Source organism: Athene cunicularia (genome assembly GCF_003259725.1).
Source record: "Athene cunicularia isolate RWA chromosome 27 unlocalized genomic scaffold, athCun1 chr27_part1, whole genome shotgun sequence".
NCBI classification, from domain to species: domain Eukaryota; kingdom Metazoa; phylum Chordata; class Aves; order Strigiformes; family Strigidae; genus Athene; species Athene cunicularia.
In genome coordinates this window covers 4,135,518-4,151,892 of record NW_020799138.1, presented here as the reverse complement: position 1 = coordinate 4,151,892, position 16,375 = coordinate 4,135,518, and the positions used below count along the sequence as shown (strand labels likewise).

The following is a 16,375-nucleotide window of genomic DNA, read 5'->3' as shown; positions in this document are numbered from 1 at the left end:
TAAACCTCCAAGGCCTTGGATGTCTCGGAGGAAGAGGCTGGTGAAGTGATGGAGAGAGGCCACCAGTGAAGTGGTCTGGATCATGGGGCACAAACTGGAGAGACTTTCTGCTCCACACAGGGACCAGCAGCCTGGACTGGATTCAGATATTGTGGCAGGTGCTGAAGCATCACAAAATAAATGTCTTTGAGGAAGACACTGGATGGCTGAAGCGCCAGCCCCGCGTGCAAAGTGCCATGGTGTTCAGAATCGGTGGAAAATGGGTTTCTCACCTGAAAGGGAGCCTTCAGAAACAACGTCCCTCTGAACTGGTGATCTCTTGCCCTGGACCAAAGGTGACCAGATCACCAGGAAAAGCACAGCTGGCTCAGATTCCTTTTTCTCCAGGCTCCTGCATGAATCCGTGGCTATCTCTGGCCTTTCCCCATAAAGAGAAGGATTCTGCCTCCACCTGCCCGGCACGCTTCAGGATCTGTTTAGCAGCAGAAACTTTTTTTCCCACCCCCAAAGACACCTATTTTCCTTTTCTCAGAAGTGGCCTTCCTCTGGAGGAGACGAGACCTTTCCTTTTGTATGTCATATGTGAGAGAAGGCAACGGCAATCGCTTCCCTTCTCTGCTGTTCACACTCTCCAAAATATTTGAGTTAACGACATCATGTAGTATAATTTGTCACTTGGCCAAACTCCGCAGATGGCATTTCCCTCTCTTAATCTTTGTAAGCTTCTCCTTAAATAGTAGTAGTGAAAGTAATAACCACAACAAAAATATTAAAATTGATAAACAAAACACAGTCAGAGTCCTCTTTCCTAAAGCTCCCCAGTTTCACGGAGTGTCTGGTAGCAAAGAATACATCGGTGGTGGCAGCATGCCAAACCCAACCCTAGATAGCCCTGAAATGCTTGGGTTTTTTCCCAGGTAGTGGTGCCTCTGCACACCATGCAGCTCTAAAACAGCTCATTTTTTATTGCTAGGTGGCTTCGCGATCTCACTCCGCTGTCACTGAGTGGGAAAGTCATCCAGACCTGTCAACAGTTGTGACCTGCCACATCTCACCTCGCCAAAAAATGAAAGCAGTATTTGAAGCATTAGAAACGTGTCTTGAAGAAAGAGAAGATGCCATCATGCCAGCTGCACAGGACACCAGTAACATCACCTGACAACAGCCTGCAGGGCAGATGGGGACAGATCCTGCCAGGGTCCCCGTGGGCACTGAGTGACCCGTCCTGACAGCCAAGGCTGGAAGAGCCCTGGGCAGAGCACCAAACCCAACCTCCTGCCCCGGGGCTGCACCACGGCAATCCCAGTCTCCTCCAGTGGACCATCACCTAACCTGTCCCTAAAGCCTCCGGTGAAGAGGGGCTTCCCTCACTCCATTATGGGCACAAGGGACAACAGAGGAGAAGACAACTTTCCAGGGTTTCACCCAGTGTCCTACCTACCACCTAAGTCCATTCACCCTTCATCTGCCCACCACAGCTTGTCCTTCCCTTTTCTCTCCAGCTTACGTCCTTCCCACACCTGAAGACTTACCAGTGTTTCCCTTTCATCCTCTCTAAACCAGACAGTGGCAACTCCTTCCCCATTTCAGCCACCTCAAGTGAAGCCCAGTGCTTCTGGGGTTAAATCTGCACAGTAGAAGACCTCACGTGGCTGCAGGGGCCACCACCGTATTGTTGCTGGAGCTCTGGCAGCACAGATACAGCAGAGCTGATAAAGACTTTGCAACACTCAAGCTTTTTTCTCCCTTTTATCTTTCCTCTACACATCCAATCATCACAGATCCAGTAAATAAAATACAGCAGCAGGAATGCACTGCTCGCAGGCTGATGAGAGAGCAGCTTCAACTCTTTCCTGCCCTCCTTTTAACCTCCATAAAAGCTGAATAATTAATCACAACTCTTCTTTTTCCCCTCTCTGCTTTTCTGTTCTGCTGAGATAGCCTTCACCTGCTCTCCAGCCATCCAGAAGCACCCTCTAGGTGCTCTTTGCCATCTGTGATTCCTTCATATTACTGCAGTGAGACACAGAACAACCAGACAGCTGTGCTCTTTGACAGAGGTGCTGTGGTGGTGCAATGCTCACCCCTCCCCGCCCCTCCTTGTTGGGCTGCTTGGTGCCAGGTGTGATTCCGCTCACATCTCCCCCAGCTACACACCAACCTGTGGAGGTAAGGACTGATAACGTTAAGGCACCCCCTTAACAAGCCTGGCTCCTGCCCCTCCCGATGGCTGGGACAGGGTTATAACAGCCCCTCATCTCCTAAGGGCCTGGCACACCTCTGCCGGGGATGGGGTTAGATGGAACAGTAACACAGCTGCACGTTGCAACTGCCAGAAGGCACCAGAAGGGATCTGACAAACGTCAGTGATCTTGGACCCTATAAATTGCAACCACCAGGGAGACCCTTTGAGCTCTCCTGGATCGCAGCGGCCTGTGACCAGCATCTCCCCTGAGCTGGGAGCCGTCAGGTACCAAAACCCTTACGGTGTCGTCTGCTCCAGACGGAAGGCCGGGGCGAAGTCCCCCCACTCGAGTCTCAATTATCGCCCGTTGAGGAATACCGAGGCATTGGGGGTATTTGCCCTGAAGTCAAGAGGGAAATTTTCTTTGAGTTCACTTCTATTTCACCCGTTCTCTCTCTGTGTATTGGGGTGTGTGTGGGTACGTACCCTGGTTCCTATGTGTGTCCATTTTGTGTTCATTTTACTGAATCCAAACACCTTTGTTTCTGTACGTATATGTTCATTTTGTGTATGCACATGTATTTATGTATAAATTAAGGTACCGTTAAGTAAGCTAGAGTGAATCTTGTCATTTTAGAATCTGTGAATAAGTCGCTTTTCTTTCTGAATTATTTTGTCTTGATAAATCAGTGTTAGTTATTAATAAATCTAGATTTTTTTTACTAAATCATTACCATGTCAATACTCTCATCCGTGACAGGTGCTCAACACAGACCATTGGCTATTTCGTCTTATAAATAAGCAAGGAGAGAGTCATCACTGAAAAGACAATGAAGATTTGGTGATGCTGCCTGACAATGAAATGAGGTAAGGAGCAACCACCAGGAGTTGCAGGAAACCCTCACAGAATCCCGGAATCACTGAGGTTGGAAAAGCCCTTGAAGCTCCTCCAGTCCAACCATGAACCTCACCCTGACCGTTCCCAACTCCCCCAGATCCCTCAGCGCTGGCTCAACCCCACGGAACACTCCTACACTGTGTGTGGGCACTGGGGCTCCTCAATTTCTTTCACTAAGTCCTGCATATCTCAGGAAAGACACTTTTTCTTTGCTCTGTATCTCAGGAAAGCCAGATTATTTGCTCCTTCAGAGCCGGCTGAAGCAATGACGTTTTTAAGAGAAGACTGTTGAGCTCTACTCATGGGACTCAGCACAAGTGAAACACTTCCAGAGCATCGACAGGACGGGAAAACCCATCCACTGCTGTCCCCAGCACAGCTGTACATCACACAGGGACTACAGCCACTTGCCTTGAAGCACCTGGGAGGTCTCAAGTGTCAACAGAGCCCATGTCACTACAGGCTGGATGAAGTCAGAGCAAAATGATGATCCCTGCACCAAACAGATTAATACAATTAAATTTAATTAGCACTTGCAAAAGACTTTTATCTTCAAAGTGCTTTCTAGTCACAAAAATCTCCTGGTGCCTCCATGAGACTGATTAGTATGCACGGAGCTCTTCGTCTTCCAGGAGGGAAATGAAGATATCCAGGGAAGGTTCAACTGGAGAAGGGGGTAATGACCTGGATTAGACTCATCTAAAGCCAGTGCATGCCAGAGAGCATCCCAAAACCTCACCGGAGTCACTGGTATCTCATTCCCAGTGCTCAGAAAAAAACAGCAATAATAACAAACCTGGTGTTTGCTGGCACCTTTGTAGTTTCGGGGACAGCAAGGGGTGAGGCTGCAGACAGGAGCCCCCAAGTGTGGGGGAGTGACCTCAGTGTGAGCCACCCAGGCACGGGCCAACAGCCACACCGTTGGCCATGCCAGGCTCCTTCTCACGTCTCCTTACCACCCCATTAATTCTCCTTATTTTGAGCACTCATATTTTGGCTATAGACATTTAACTTTACACAACAGCCAGAAAGACTTGAATGAAAGCCACTGTACGAAATCCATGTTTAATTTTAATGCTGCAAGGCACTGCTTTGTAACACGTATCTGTTGATTTTAGGTGCCTTATCTCTGCTTTACCAGATTTTCCAAAGCCAGCTTCTCATTTTTATTCCTTTAGTTTTGCCTCAAATGAACATGTCCTGACTTTCAGGTGGGTTTTTTTTTTAAGTAAAGCTTCTGAAGCATCTACATCCCTTAGAGGATTTTCTCATTAAGTCATCGATAGTATTTACAGCCTTAACAACATTATGTGACTGGATAACGTCTTGCTGTCACAGTAGTGCACACACCCTCTCAAGCAGGAGCACAGGAACAGGAGCAGCTTTCCCATCCACATCTTAACTGCTCTGCACATCCGTGCCTGTACAGGGGACTGGGTGCTGGAAAAGGAGAAGATGAGATACCTGCAGCAGACAAGCACTGTGATTTCACCTTATTTTTTTTTTAATTCTGGGTGTCTAACTGCCAAACTCGCACAAACTGCACCTAGAGGCTGTTGCATGATGTGCTGATTGCACTAGGATGGGCTGAGATGCACTCCTTAAAGGAGCTCATGGGCCAGGACCTCAGCATGAAGCTCATCTTGGGGACCAGAGATGTTGATGGACAAAACACGGGGATGCAGAAGTCCCCTGCAAAAACCCACAGGTTTCAGGCTTGTGTTTGCTTACCAGCTGCCAAAGCTGTTCAGATGTTCTTGTTGATGGCTCAAAAAAGCACCTGTTTTGGGCTCAGAAAACCAGAAGCTTAAAGACTGGCTACAAATGAACATTCCCCCCTATTTCTTAAAAACAAACAACTATTTGATTTTAAAACTAAGTTGAAATCTCCCTCCCCTCCACGTCCTTTCATTCCACAAGCCATGCTGGATGGCCAACATCAATCCATAGGTCAATCCGAGCCTGAATCAGCCTGATAATTTCCTGGGCACATGGAAACAGCAGTGCCTGCTACATTGCAAAAGAACAAAAATAGCTTTTTCAACAACTGCACTGGCACTCTCCAGCTCCACGATAACATCGAGAGGCCCCGGAGAGCAATTCACCACAAACGTGAGTATATTGGTTATGTGACAACCTTAATGACACAAAACCCCAAGTAACCTTTGAGCTGCCTCTCTTCACTCCAGTGCTATTGATGAGTGTGCTCAGGCAAACATAATTAATTTTTAGTGGCAGCCTAATTTTGTGGATGCTCTGGTTGTCAGGGGACTGGTGGAAGGTGGAAATAACACTGACCTTTTCTCCCCAGGAAACCTGGCTAATTGAATGAATTCTTGCTCTCATTAGGAAAAGGTCCAAGATGCAGCACATTTTATGCCTCCCTTCAGGTGACACCAACCAGCCTCCTAAAGGTCAAGCTGCCTTTGATGAGTTGATCCAAGATCAGTTTCCTATTGCAAAAAAGCAACAACTTCTGGCCCAAATCCCTTAGTGTTATTTATGCTCAAGGCCACTGCTGCTTTTATAGGTACCGTTTATCTTCAGAAAGCTGAATCAACCTTGTGTCATTGGGGTTTGGGGTGTTTTTCTATTGCCTTGGCTAATTATTGCTGCCTGGTAACGCCAAACCTTCGTATCATTTCAAATGAAAGTGTTCTCACTTTGCAGCACTGACTGTGGCTCAGCAGAAGTTGTTTCATGGTAGCATTTAACAGATTGTATTTAAGCAAGAGGATTTATGCATGGGAAGCTCTACTTCATTTTGCAGAAAGGGACATAAGCAGCGAGGATAATTTGACTCTCTAAGGATGAGTTTGATTTTATGCAATGAATTACTATCCCAGTTCAATCTTCTACATTGATTTTATGGGCTCTCACTGCAGACTGTAGTCTCAAATATTTCTGGCACAGAGGTGTCTGTGCAGGGCTTTGAACACACCGATTACCACCAGTCAACCTCGCAGTTTCACAAGCAGCTGATACCCGAGGCTTGCCCTCACTGATGGGGAGTATCAGGTTTATGGCTCTGTGGCTGTCTGGACTTACTCAGATTTCGATTTTGTGCCTTTCTTGCGAAAACTGACATCCAGTGCCAGCCAAGATTCATTTCTCTGCTCTGCCTTGCTGAGAGACAGGTGTTGGCTGGGAGAGGAGCTGGGGAGGGATGTCCATCACTACTGCCACAGCACGACAGCACCAGATCTGGGCATCGCCCTGCGAATGGTGAGGAGCCAACAGCCAGGGAACCCCCGCCCGGCTGAGAGCAGGGCAGCGCACTGCCACATCCCCTGAGGACCTCGAATGAAGCTGCAGTGAAGATGCTGCTGTGTCTTATCCAGCATTCCTTAATAAAAGATTAGCTGAACCTAATCAGGAGGGAAAGTTGTTAATTCAGGATCTGGGGATGCTTCTTTTGTAATAAGAGGGCATCAATCCAAGCATACCCATTAAATGCCAAGCAAAGCCATCCCCCTCTGGCTCCACAAGTCCCTGATGCAGTTTCCAGATGAATTCAGTATCATTTTCTCCATCTTAAACCACTATGTAATCTTACTGAGAATAATAAAAGCCTTTCTGATCTTTCCTCCTCCCAGAGGGAGAAGCATTTCATCCACCTGCACCGTTACACATACACACACGGTTTGTTAATCAGTTGGTGAAAACGCTCTGGGCTGAAAAGTACTGCAGAAGGCAAGTTACTCTTACACACACTTTGCCCTGCTTCTCTTTTTTCCCTATCCTTTTTTATTTTAATTGATAAATGAAATTGAGAACCAAGCCTTCCAAAGCAAACAAGTGTTTCATCTGCAAAAAAGCTGCCCTAAGGCAGCCACGGCTGCACGCAGGAGGCCTGCAACATCCCCGCAATGGAAAAGAAATTGCAAAAGCTCCGAGAAGCCCTGGAATCAGCACTAACCACACAGACTTTTAGGAAGTGTATTCCTGTTTTAAAACGTGCTCAGGGTTCTGCATGCACATGGGTACCTGTGCAACCCATTGCCATTGGCCACTATCGTGCCATGGCGCTTACCCGCTGCTACCCATCACTTCTTCCATTCCCAGGTCATTTCCTACTTATTTTATATTTACAGAAGAGTTTTATATTAATTATAATTATTTCACTGAGAACGCCACAAGCTGTGAATGAAGCAGATGCACAAAGAAATGTCTTTTTTCCTTTTGCTCAAACTCTGGTCAGTGCTGGTGGCTCAAAGCCTGCAGACGATTCCCCACGGTGTAAATCCAAAGCAGCCCCTCAGACCACACCAGGAGCCCAGCGGGTTTGCAGCCATGACCTGGGGAAACCCAGGCTGCCTCCTTCACCACTTGAATTTAGATCTCTTGTAAGCAAAAGGAGGCCTGGATTTATGAAGAACCACCACTAATCATATTAATATTCAGAAGTAAATGACAGTGAGTGCTTTGTGCCTCTCCATAGCTGGCAAATCAAATGCTCCAGGGCTTGGGCTTATGAATGCATCGTGCACAGAGGTTGCGCAGCTGGAGACCAACTGCTGGGGTTGGGGAGGCTTTGGAGAAAGCAGGGGGGAACATCTGACCCCTGAACTAAATCAACCGTTCCTCCTTGCTGTAAAAATCCTTGCAGTAAGATGCTGTAGTGCAGCAAGAACAACGCTCCACAGACCCATCTCAGCAGCATGGAGATGCTGTTTAAATCTGTTTTGCCTGGCACAAAATCCTAGAGGGCAGGGGAAAAAAAATTAAAAAAAAAATAAAAGAAACCATGGAAACGCTCTCAATTTCTGCCCGCATCAGTAAACTTTTGCGAGATGAATTTTCAGGGTTGGCAGCATTGGCCTCCAGCCACCTGCACGTGCCTGGGGTCACCCTCACCCCCTCCAAGTCCTCTCTGCAGTGGCTCAGCTGCACAGTCCCAGAAATTATCAGGGCTTTTGTGAGCAATGAGGAAGAACAGCCCCATTTCAAGCCAAAAGCATCACCGTGCTGCTGGTTGCAAGGAGTGAATGTGGATGATTTGTGCTGAAAATCCCTTTGAACTGATGCCTGGAGCATCCCGAATTTCAGGCAGGTCCTGGAGATGCTCCACTACAAATCCCCAAACCCAAGGCAAGCAGCAGATCCCTCAACCCAGCCCTGATAACCTATTATTTGCCAGAAAAAAAACACCTGAGACACTTTCTCTAAAATACGACATCCCCCTAGCTGTGCACAAAGCAAGGCAGCGAGGCTCGTGCTGTTGTTGGCGTGATGTCCCAGGGCACGTCCCTGCTCTGCAGGCATCCACTGTGCGCGGGAGGAAGGTCGGGCGGGAGGAAGGTCGGGTCAGGCTGAGAAGCGCTGCTTGTCGCAGCATGGATAACTGTTTTGCCAATTATCAGGCCTAGCATAAAGGACACAGCCAGCATAAAGATGAACCAATAACCAAATTGTATTTGATACAAAAGGATCAGTACATGGGTGAGCGCTGGGGGTACAAACAAGTCAATCAGATTATACATAATCGACATCAATCCCGCTGACCCCAACAACGACACCGCACGACCAACAATGGGTGGGATAAATGGTGAAATGTGGTCTCCCATAGAAGGGACGGGAGACAACCGAGTCAACAAGTCAAACACATCAGACCAAGGAAGCCACAGACTGAATCTCTGCACAGCCCGCGTTTACAAAAGCCAGACCTGACTGGAGCCCAGTCCCAGGGAGGCGGGAGGTCCTTCCCCAACAGGGAACTCTGCACAGGGCACCCACCCCACACACAGACACTGCCCCTGCTGCAAGGGGTCCCAGCTGTTATCCCCAGGTGGGACACCTGCCCTTGGGTTACTGACTGCGGGACCCCTGGGGCTCCTTTACCCAACAGCTCTGTCGGCCAGGCCAGAGCACCCTGGAGGGAAGCCTAAAGGGAAACTCACCCCCCTTTGGGAAGGGCTGTGGGAATCACCCAGATGTCAACCTTAATTTGGGGCTGGGGGATGAAACCCCAGCATTTCAATGACACCACTGTCACTTTTCCCTCTTTTAAAGACTCAAGGAGGAACCAAATGGCCCTTCCCAGAATAGCCCGCAGCCACAAACAAATCCAAGCTAACTTCTACGGCATCAGGGCTCTCCTGAAGAACTTGGTTCAAAATTAAAGCCACGCTAATTCAATTTATCCAAATTCAATTTGGAAATGGAAACAGATCAGTGGAATTAACGTGGCTTTAATGAGGAAGAAAAGCAGCGGGCATGGAAATTCAATGCCACTGAAACCACCTGCACCTCTGGCTAATTTGGATTAATGGTACGGACATGCCTCAGCTGCCCCGCAGCGATGGCCCGGAGGGGAGGTGAGCATCCAGTGCCTCAAGCACGGCAGAGGTTGGTCCCTGAGCTCCCACCACACACTGTCGGCTTTTCCTTTTCCCAGACCACCACCCCCTGAAGAGAGGCTTCCTCCGGCCACCAACAGATGGTTTTCCATTGCATCCACCATTTGCTAGCAGGGTTTGGTACCCACCACAGCGAGAAAAAGCCCTACTGGGAAGCAAAAAATAAACTGTAACCCGAATGGGTTGGGTGTGAAGGAAACAGGCTTGAGATATTTCTCTGCATGACCTAGAACAAAAGTCTTGCTCATAGTCCATGTTTTTTATCGAGTTAAATAACAGCAGCCCATAATACTACGTGATAGTCTCCTAAGTAGATCGAAGCCTCGAGCTTTATAGATTTCATGCTGCTTCTTAGCGCAATTTTATGGCGCATTTCTCATCCTCTTTTTTTTATTCAGCGTGTTACTTGATTAATTGGTATGAAATGTTCATCTTTATCAAACAATTTCTGAAACACAAACGCAGAACCCTCTGATTGTATTTCTTATTTACAGCCCCGTAGCCTGAGTGATTTCCAATTTACCGTGCTGCTATGTTAGGTTACTACATAATACCTTGGGCCACTCCAGAAAGATTAACCAGAAGTGGATTCTCTTTCCAATCAAATAGTCACCGATATAAATTAGAGTTTCTTTTACTATATTTGATTGCCCTTCTGCCACCTTCCCTATCAAGTGCAATAAAACAAACACCCGCAGCAGCCCCGCCACTCCCCGGCACCTAATCTTGTGAGACAAAGATGCGTAACCGCAGAATTTGGGAGACTCTCTGCAATGAGTACAACTGGTTGCAGCTTCCACCTACGCTACTCTGAGTCTGTGGTTTGCTTTTCCCCCTTGGTTACTGGAAAGAGTTTTCCCTGGCATAAATTTCTTCCATCTTGCATTTTACCTCCATGCAGGATTGCTAGGTGGTTTTTTTGTTTGTTTACATCATGATTTCCACCTGGAATATCTAAGACCTTCTTTAAAACACAAAGGTGATGTGAAGACTTCAGCCACAAATTATTTTCCCAACTCTTTTCATGTCTAGTACGCTCGTGGTTAAAGTAAAATGCTAGAAAACATAAATTCTAGAACTGCAAAACTCAAAAGACAGAGATTTCCATCTCTTTTTCTTTCTATCATCATTTTTTTCCACGTGCCTCATGATTTTGACAGTCCTGACACAATATTTTTGCACACCCAAAGATGGCAAGGCTGCCTGATGCCATGACATCCAGACACAGTCAAAATACCCTTTTCTTTGCACTTGAAAATCAAGACTGAAGCAGTCTGTGTACGCTCGCTCTTCCAAAATTAGACTGCACATGAATTTAACATGTTCAAATAATGGGCTTGCATATGCAGACAGTCAAGCAAAAGGTGTATTTTTCTATTACAATCAACTTGTTAGACAAGATATTTCAGCTTCCCAAGATATTAATGGATACTCAGTAAAGGTCTTTTTAGAATGACAATACACTTCATTTTGTTTGCCGAGTCAGTAACAATTAAATCACTTTTTGTATTACAAAGCATATGCCAGTGTGACATGGTGGCGGCAGCTCCCAGAGCAGCCCTATCCCAAGCTACGAACCAATATTTTCCTTCTTCATTTCTTATTTGAATTGCAAAGAACAGTTTAAAAAAGAAAGCCGAGATCCTGAGGCATGGAGCCAGCAGCAAAATGAGGATTTTTTGAGTCCATGCACCAACTATTTTCATGCGGGGCTGTGAAGGAGAACGTGGTTTTATGGCATCTCCAAATCTGGAGCAAAAAGCAAAGCAGCTATGGGACTAAATACAGGAGAAGATGCCACCGTTTTAACTTGGCATTGATAAAGATCAGCACTGCATCGAACAGAACCTCAACTGCTTTGTGCCAATGAGGGTCTGCGGGACCCGAGGTGCAGGAGGAAAGAACACATGAGGTTTCCTGGCCATGACTGGGATGGAAAGGCAGTGAACTGGGGCCTGGAGGGTTCATTTGGTGGCAGCTTTCTATGGGACAGACCCTTGTAAGAAGCACAAGCCAAGGCCAACAAGATGGGCCAGAGAAATGCATATTTTTCCATGTGAAGGCCTCCCTGCAGTGATGGAGGTTGGTCCACCTTCAGCACCTGTGAAGTCCTTCATGGGGTGCAACACCATGTCTGAGACGGCAGCTCGGTGGGGACAGCTCCAGATAGCTCTGGGAAAACTTGGGTTAACATTGGACAACCAGCTGGGAAAGGAAATGGTTTGAGCAGCCGCCTCTGAGGGACACTGCGGAAGTTGAAAACTGGAGAAAAAAGGTCAAGTAGCTCAAACACACAAACACAACTGCCTAAGAGACAACTAAAAGAGCAGCTGCTGGGTACAGGATGGCTACTGGGAAAATGGAGCAGCAAAACCAGCCTGTAGAAATATCTGAAGAGTTAAAGATAAGAAGCAAATGGAATAGTTCAGGTTATAATGGAGATATTCACTCAGTGGGAATTAAAAACTCAACTCCTTCCATCTTCAAGGTATCCCCATGGCTGGACCTCCCCATGCCTACACGTGGCTTTGGCACTGTACCGTGAAGTTCCCACCCCATGTCTGCCCCCACCCCTCTCCACAGCAAGGGCTGAAGTTCACTGCCAAGAGCCGCATGTCCTTGACAGAGCTTTTCACTGGAGACCCAAGTCTGTGTGGTCCCAGTGGCAGCAGCTGAGGAGATTTAATTCCAAACACATTTACATTATTATGCAAATATTTGGAAATCATCAACTCCTTCACTTACCTACTAAGAGCGGAGTTAAGTGTTTCCATGGGAACAGCAACTATTAACCACTATAGTTAATATTTTTATTCTGGTAGTGTCCAGAGAGCTCAATGAAGATTGAAGACAGCTTGTACAAGGCGCTGTATGAATGTGGAGGATAAAAGAGTCCCTTGTTGAAAGACAAAGATTAATGTTTTATGAACTTCGAAGTCAAGTACCAGTTCTACCTGGAGCCATAAGAACATGGGCAAATTTGCCTGCAGTGAGTCCACGAGCTTCTTCTACATCATCAACCAAATCAAGAGCTCTATTTATATAGTTTTGCCTTGAATCTTACAGCACTTCATGGCCAGGTGAAGATCTTAACAACTATCCCAGTGCAATCCAGCCCCTCACCATCAGCCTAGGTCTAGGGATGTGAGAATCCCTCCCTGTGCCTCTAATCCTTAGCTGAGTATAAATTTAAGTGAAATACGCAAGCGATTAGCAGTGGTGAGGTCATGAGGGGTAGGACATCACCAGGGATATCTTGAAAATCAAAGGGATACATTTCTCCCTTCCACATGTGGTCAAAAGTCAAGTCTGCTCAAAAGATCCTAAAAGCCACAAGATTTCTGAAAAAATTCATACACTTGGGGTTGGTTCCCCTCCCTCCCCCTGCCTTCAAATCCACAACCACAGCCAGGTTTCAAGCACTTTTGTCACATGCAGGGATTGAAAGTTGAAAGCTGCCATCCCACCAACCTCTGGACGATGATGATGCTCACAGACATGGGGGTACCAGACTGGAAACCTCCTCCCCATTGCCACAGGCTCTCCTGCCCAGCTTCCCGCTCAACTGCAGAAACAAGACCCGGTTGATCCTCCTCCTTTACTTTTTTGCCTCTCAGTTTATTTCTCCACTTGCTGCTTTTTTTTTTTTTTTGCCTCCTGTGTAATGAGAGTCTGGTTTACCCAGCTGAGACTAATCCACCTTACCCAGCATTGCAGCGATAGAAAAGCACAGCTCTAAAAGCAGTACGTTTCTGGTTGGGTTCCTCCTAAAGATTCTCCAAAAGGCAGCTCCAACAGGTAAGCCTAAAGCGAGGATGGTGTGACACAAGGTCTCTGTCTCTATAGGGAACCTCAGAGGGGTCCAAAACCCAACAAGGTTGAACATACAGAGCTCGTGGTGTGGCTGTCCAAGCCTGCTACATCCCTGAGCCGTCAGGGTGGTGGTTTCCCGCCCCCACAAGCTCCCTCAAGGCAGCCTGTAAGCGATAAGGAACCAGAGGTGGAAGATGCACTTCACCTTCCCACTCTACTATGAACCTGTTTTGCCTTTAAAAGGACTTCGAACAAATGCAACAAGTCAGAAATAATTATTTCAAATCACCACCTCCTCCCCCTCACCTGGGCCAGATCAGGCTGACTTTGAGTACGAGCTAAAAACTGAAAGGCAAAGCTCTTGCTATAAAAGCCTGTGCAATTGTAAATGATTGATGGGACCGTGGGAATCTGTTTAAATCGTAAGAATCAAACACCGCACAAATAAATTTTAAGTTTTGAATGAATGCAACAAACTCTCCTCTTTGCTACTGAGCACAAGTTTGAAAGGTGCTCAAAGGGACTCATTTGCACAGGATGACAGAGCAACGGTGACACAAAACCATTAAGTGGTATTTGCTCCTCTCCCCTTCCTGATACCCCAGAATAAACACAGACAACCTCATCCTGAAGAATTCCCACTGCAGTGCTCTGCCTTGCAACAGCAGCCGGCAATTTTTCCAACACTTTTGGATGCTTTCTTTAAAATGTCAGTGTGGGTTCAGGAAAACGACAGGTGCCACTGCTGAAGAACTGGTAACTCTTGCTCTAAATGAGTGGCTTTGGTGGCACGTGTCCCTCCTCATGCTGTCCCCTGCCCAGGCCAGCCCTCTTGCAGAGCCCAGACTCCTACCCACTGTTTTTGCAACAGGGTTCATTAAAGAAACTGGCACTGGTGTTGCCAGCATCTCCCACCGAGGCAGCTCTGTCGGGACGATGGGAGGTGCTGAGCTGCCCTTGCAGGAGGAAGCGTTTCCACGTCCACTCCAAGTGCTGCCCTCCCAACACATAAGACCTGTGAGACAGCACAGAACCCCAGCCCCTCTGGTCAGCACCTCGTGCCCTTCTCCGTGCCAGGACTAGAGGACAGCAGTGCAGCACGCTGCCCTTCAGAAGATGTCTGACCCAGTCGGGTTCGTGAGGGGACAGATGCCGTCCATCCCGAACGCTCCAAGTGAATAAGCCGAGCCCTCGGTTCACCCAGGCAGCACTAACCCATGCAACAACAACAATTATGGCAACAATTGAATCTGTCCCCAGATTTCAAGGAGGAGGAAAACAGAGACAGCAGCTGGAGGTCCACCTTGAACACAGACTCTCAAAAATGCCTTTCTAGGGAAGTGGGACATGTTGGAGCATCTGAAGGAGACATCACACTTCTCATCACCCACGAGTGCCCACGCTTGTCCCAGGCCAGGCAGTGACACTCCTGTTTGGCATCCCAAACTCTGGTGTTGAGACATCCAAGTCCAGCACTCACTGATGAGCTGAACTATAGAAATGCTGGTTCCCCACCGGCAGCTGCAGACACCAAGAAAAACAGCTAATTTCTGTGCAGACTGAGCAACTCTTGCTTTCAAGAGAGTCATTGGCTGGGAAGGATGGGATGGTCTTTCCAAAAAGATCACGAGTACATGCATGTTTGCAGGAGGAAAAATAAAGTCTTACCTGTTTCTCCCCATATTGGTAAATATTCATCCTGCTGTATGTCTAGCATGATTTCCAGTCCATTGCCTGTTCCACCCTTAACCGTGGTAAGAAGAGGCCGTCCTTCTTCTCCTGAGTTAAACATGTAGCATTTCCCATATTTTGTAAACACCTGAGAGGAGAGAAGAGATAAATAATATAGTATTTCCCATATAATCAATGCCTCTTCCCACCCAAACACGGGCAGAGGGATGAAAAACGGCCACACATCGCAGCTGGAAGGGAAATGTCTGCAGATAAATCTAACTCAGTTTAATCATTTAGAGCATCGTGTTCTCCTTACAGAAAAATAAAAGATGGACGAGAGGAAGGGAAAGCCATTTTAGAGGAGTGAACAAATGTCTTCAGCAGCTCGAGTCATATCACGTTAAGTCTCCGAGAAACACGCTTAAACGTTGTGTTTGAGCTTGTACTAAGATCTAATGCCGTCCCCTGGTTTTGTGTGAGGCACCTCAGTCCACCACCGCTGCATGCTCGTGGCTGCAGACCAAGAGGGGGGCTCATCCCCAGAGGACAGACACGCTGGCACTGAAGCCCACGCTTCCTCCACTTCCTCCGTGCTCATCCAGCTGCTGAACGTCAAACCCGGCAGGCACAGCTCAGCCTGCTGCTTTCTGCCCAAAGGGAGATGTGCAGGATGCCTGTGCTCTCCCGACACAAAACCCCCCTGTGTCCCATTAACTCCTCGCTCCACCACGACTTGGCAAATAAAAAGTTAAAAATTGGGCAAATGAAGCAAGATATCCTCCATCACCTTTGATCTTCTTCAGTCCCATTTTGGCCTGTCTCTTGAAAGAAACCTGGCAAAATCCCTGGGGGGGGGCTTCCAGGCCACCACCAGCTCTGCAAAGCAGGGCTGACGGGGGTTTCCAAGCGGAGGGGGACAGGGGCTTCCAAGTGGGGTGGGGCAGCAGAGATGTGACATCAATGTGGTGGCACTGGTGACAGTCTCGGGCATTGACCAGTCCTGCAGCCTTCCCCCAGTCTGGGAGAACAAACAGAAACCCAAAGATTAAAACACAAGTCCCTCCTACGCCTTGCACTGACAGACCCAGGGACGTGCAGATGTGCAGAACTTCCTCCTATAGTAAAAGTGGATAAAATGGTTCACAGCCAGTTCAAAATCCCCCAACCACCGCACACGGTGACTTCTGACAAACACCAGCATGAAATGGGGAGCCTGAGTTGTTTTCGAGTCACTCTGCTGCTTCACGGAATGTCTGGGTTTTGCAATCAGTAAGCAATAGGCAAACACCAGTAATGAATATTCAGAGTGAAGGGAGCCCAAAACCAAGCAGCATGCTGGCTGCAGGCCCATCAGAAATCACAAGTCGCTAACGCAGTTGCTGAGATTATACGACCCCAAGATGATTCATAAAACTAAACAGAAGCTGGAGTCATCAGCAATTTATT

General features: G+C 47.5%; 1 protein-coding gene across 1 annotated transcript in view; it reads right to left on the bottom strand.

The window, feature by feature from the left end:
- The window catches only part of LOC113489122 (acid-sensing ion channel 2), a 514,852-nt gene that overhangs the window by 35,069 nt on the left and 463,408 nt on the right, over positions 1 to 16,375 (bottom strand). The window contains exon 2 of the mRNA XM_026864635.1: positions 14,924 to 15,074. Within this exon, the coding sequence (XP_026720436.1) occupies positions 14,924 to 15,074 (151 nt within the window). The remainder of the gene's footprint in view (positions 1 to 14,923; positions 15,075 to 16,375) is intronic.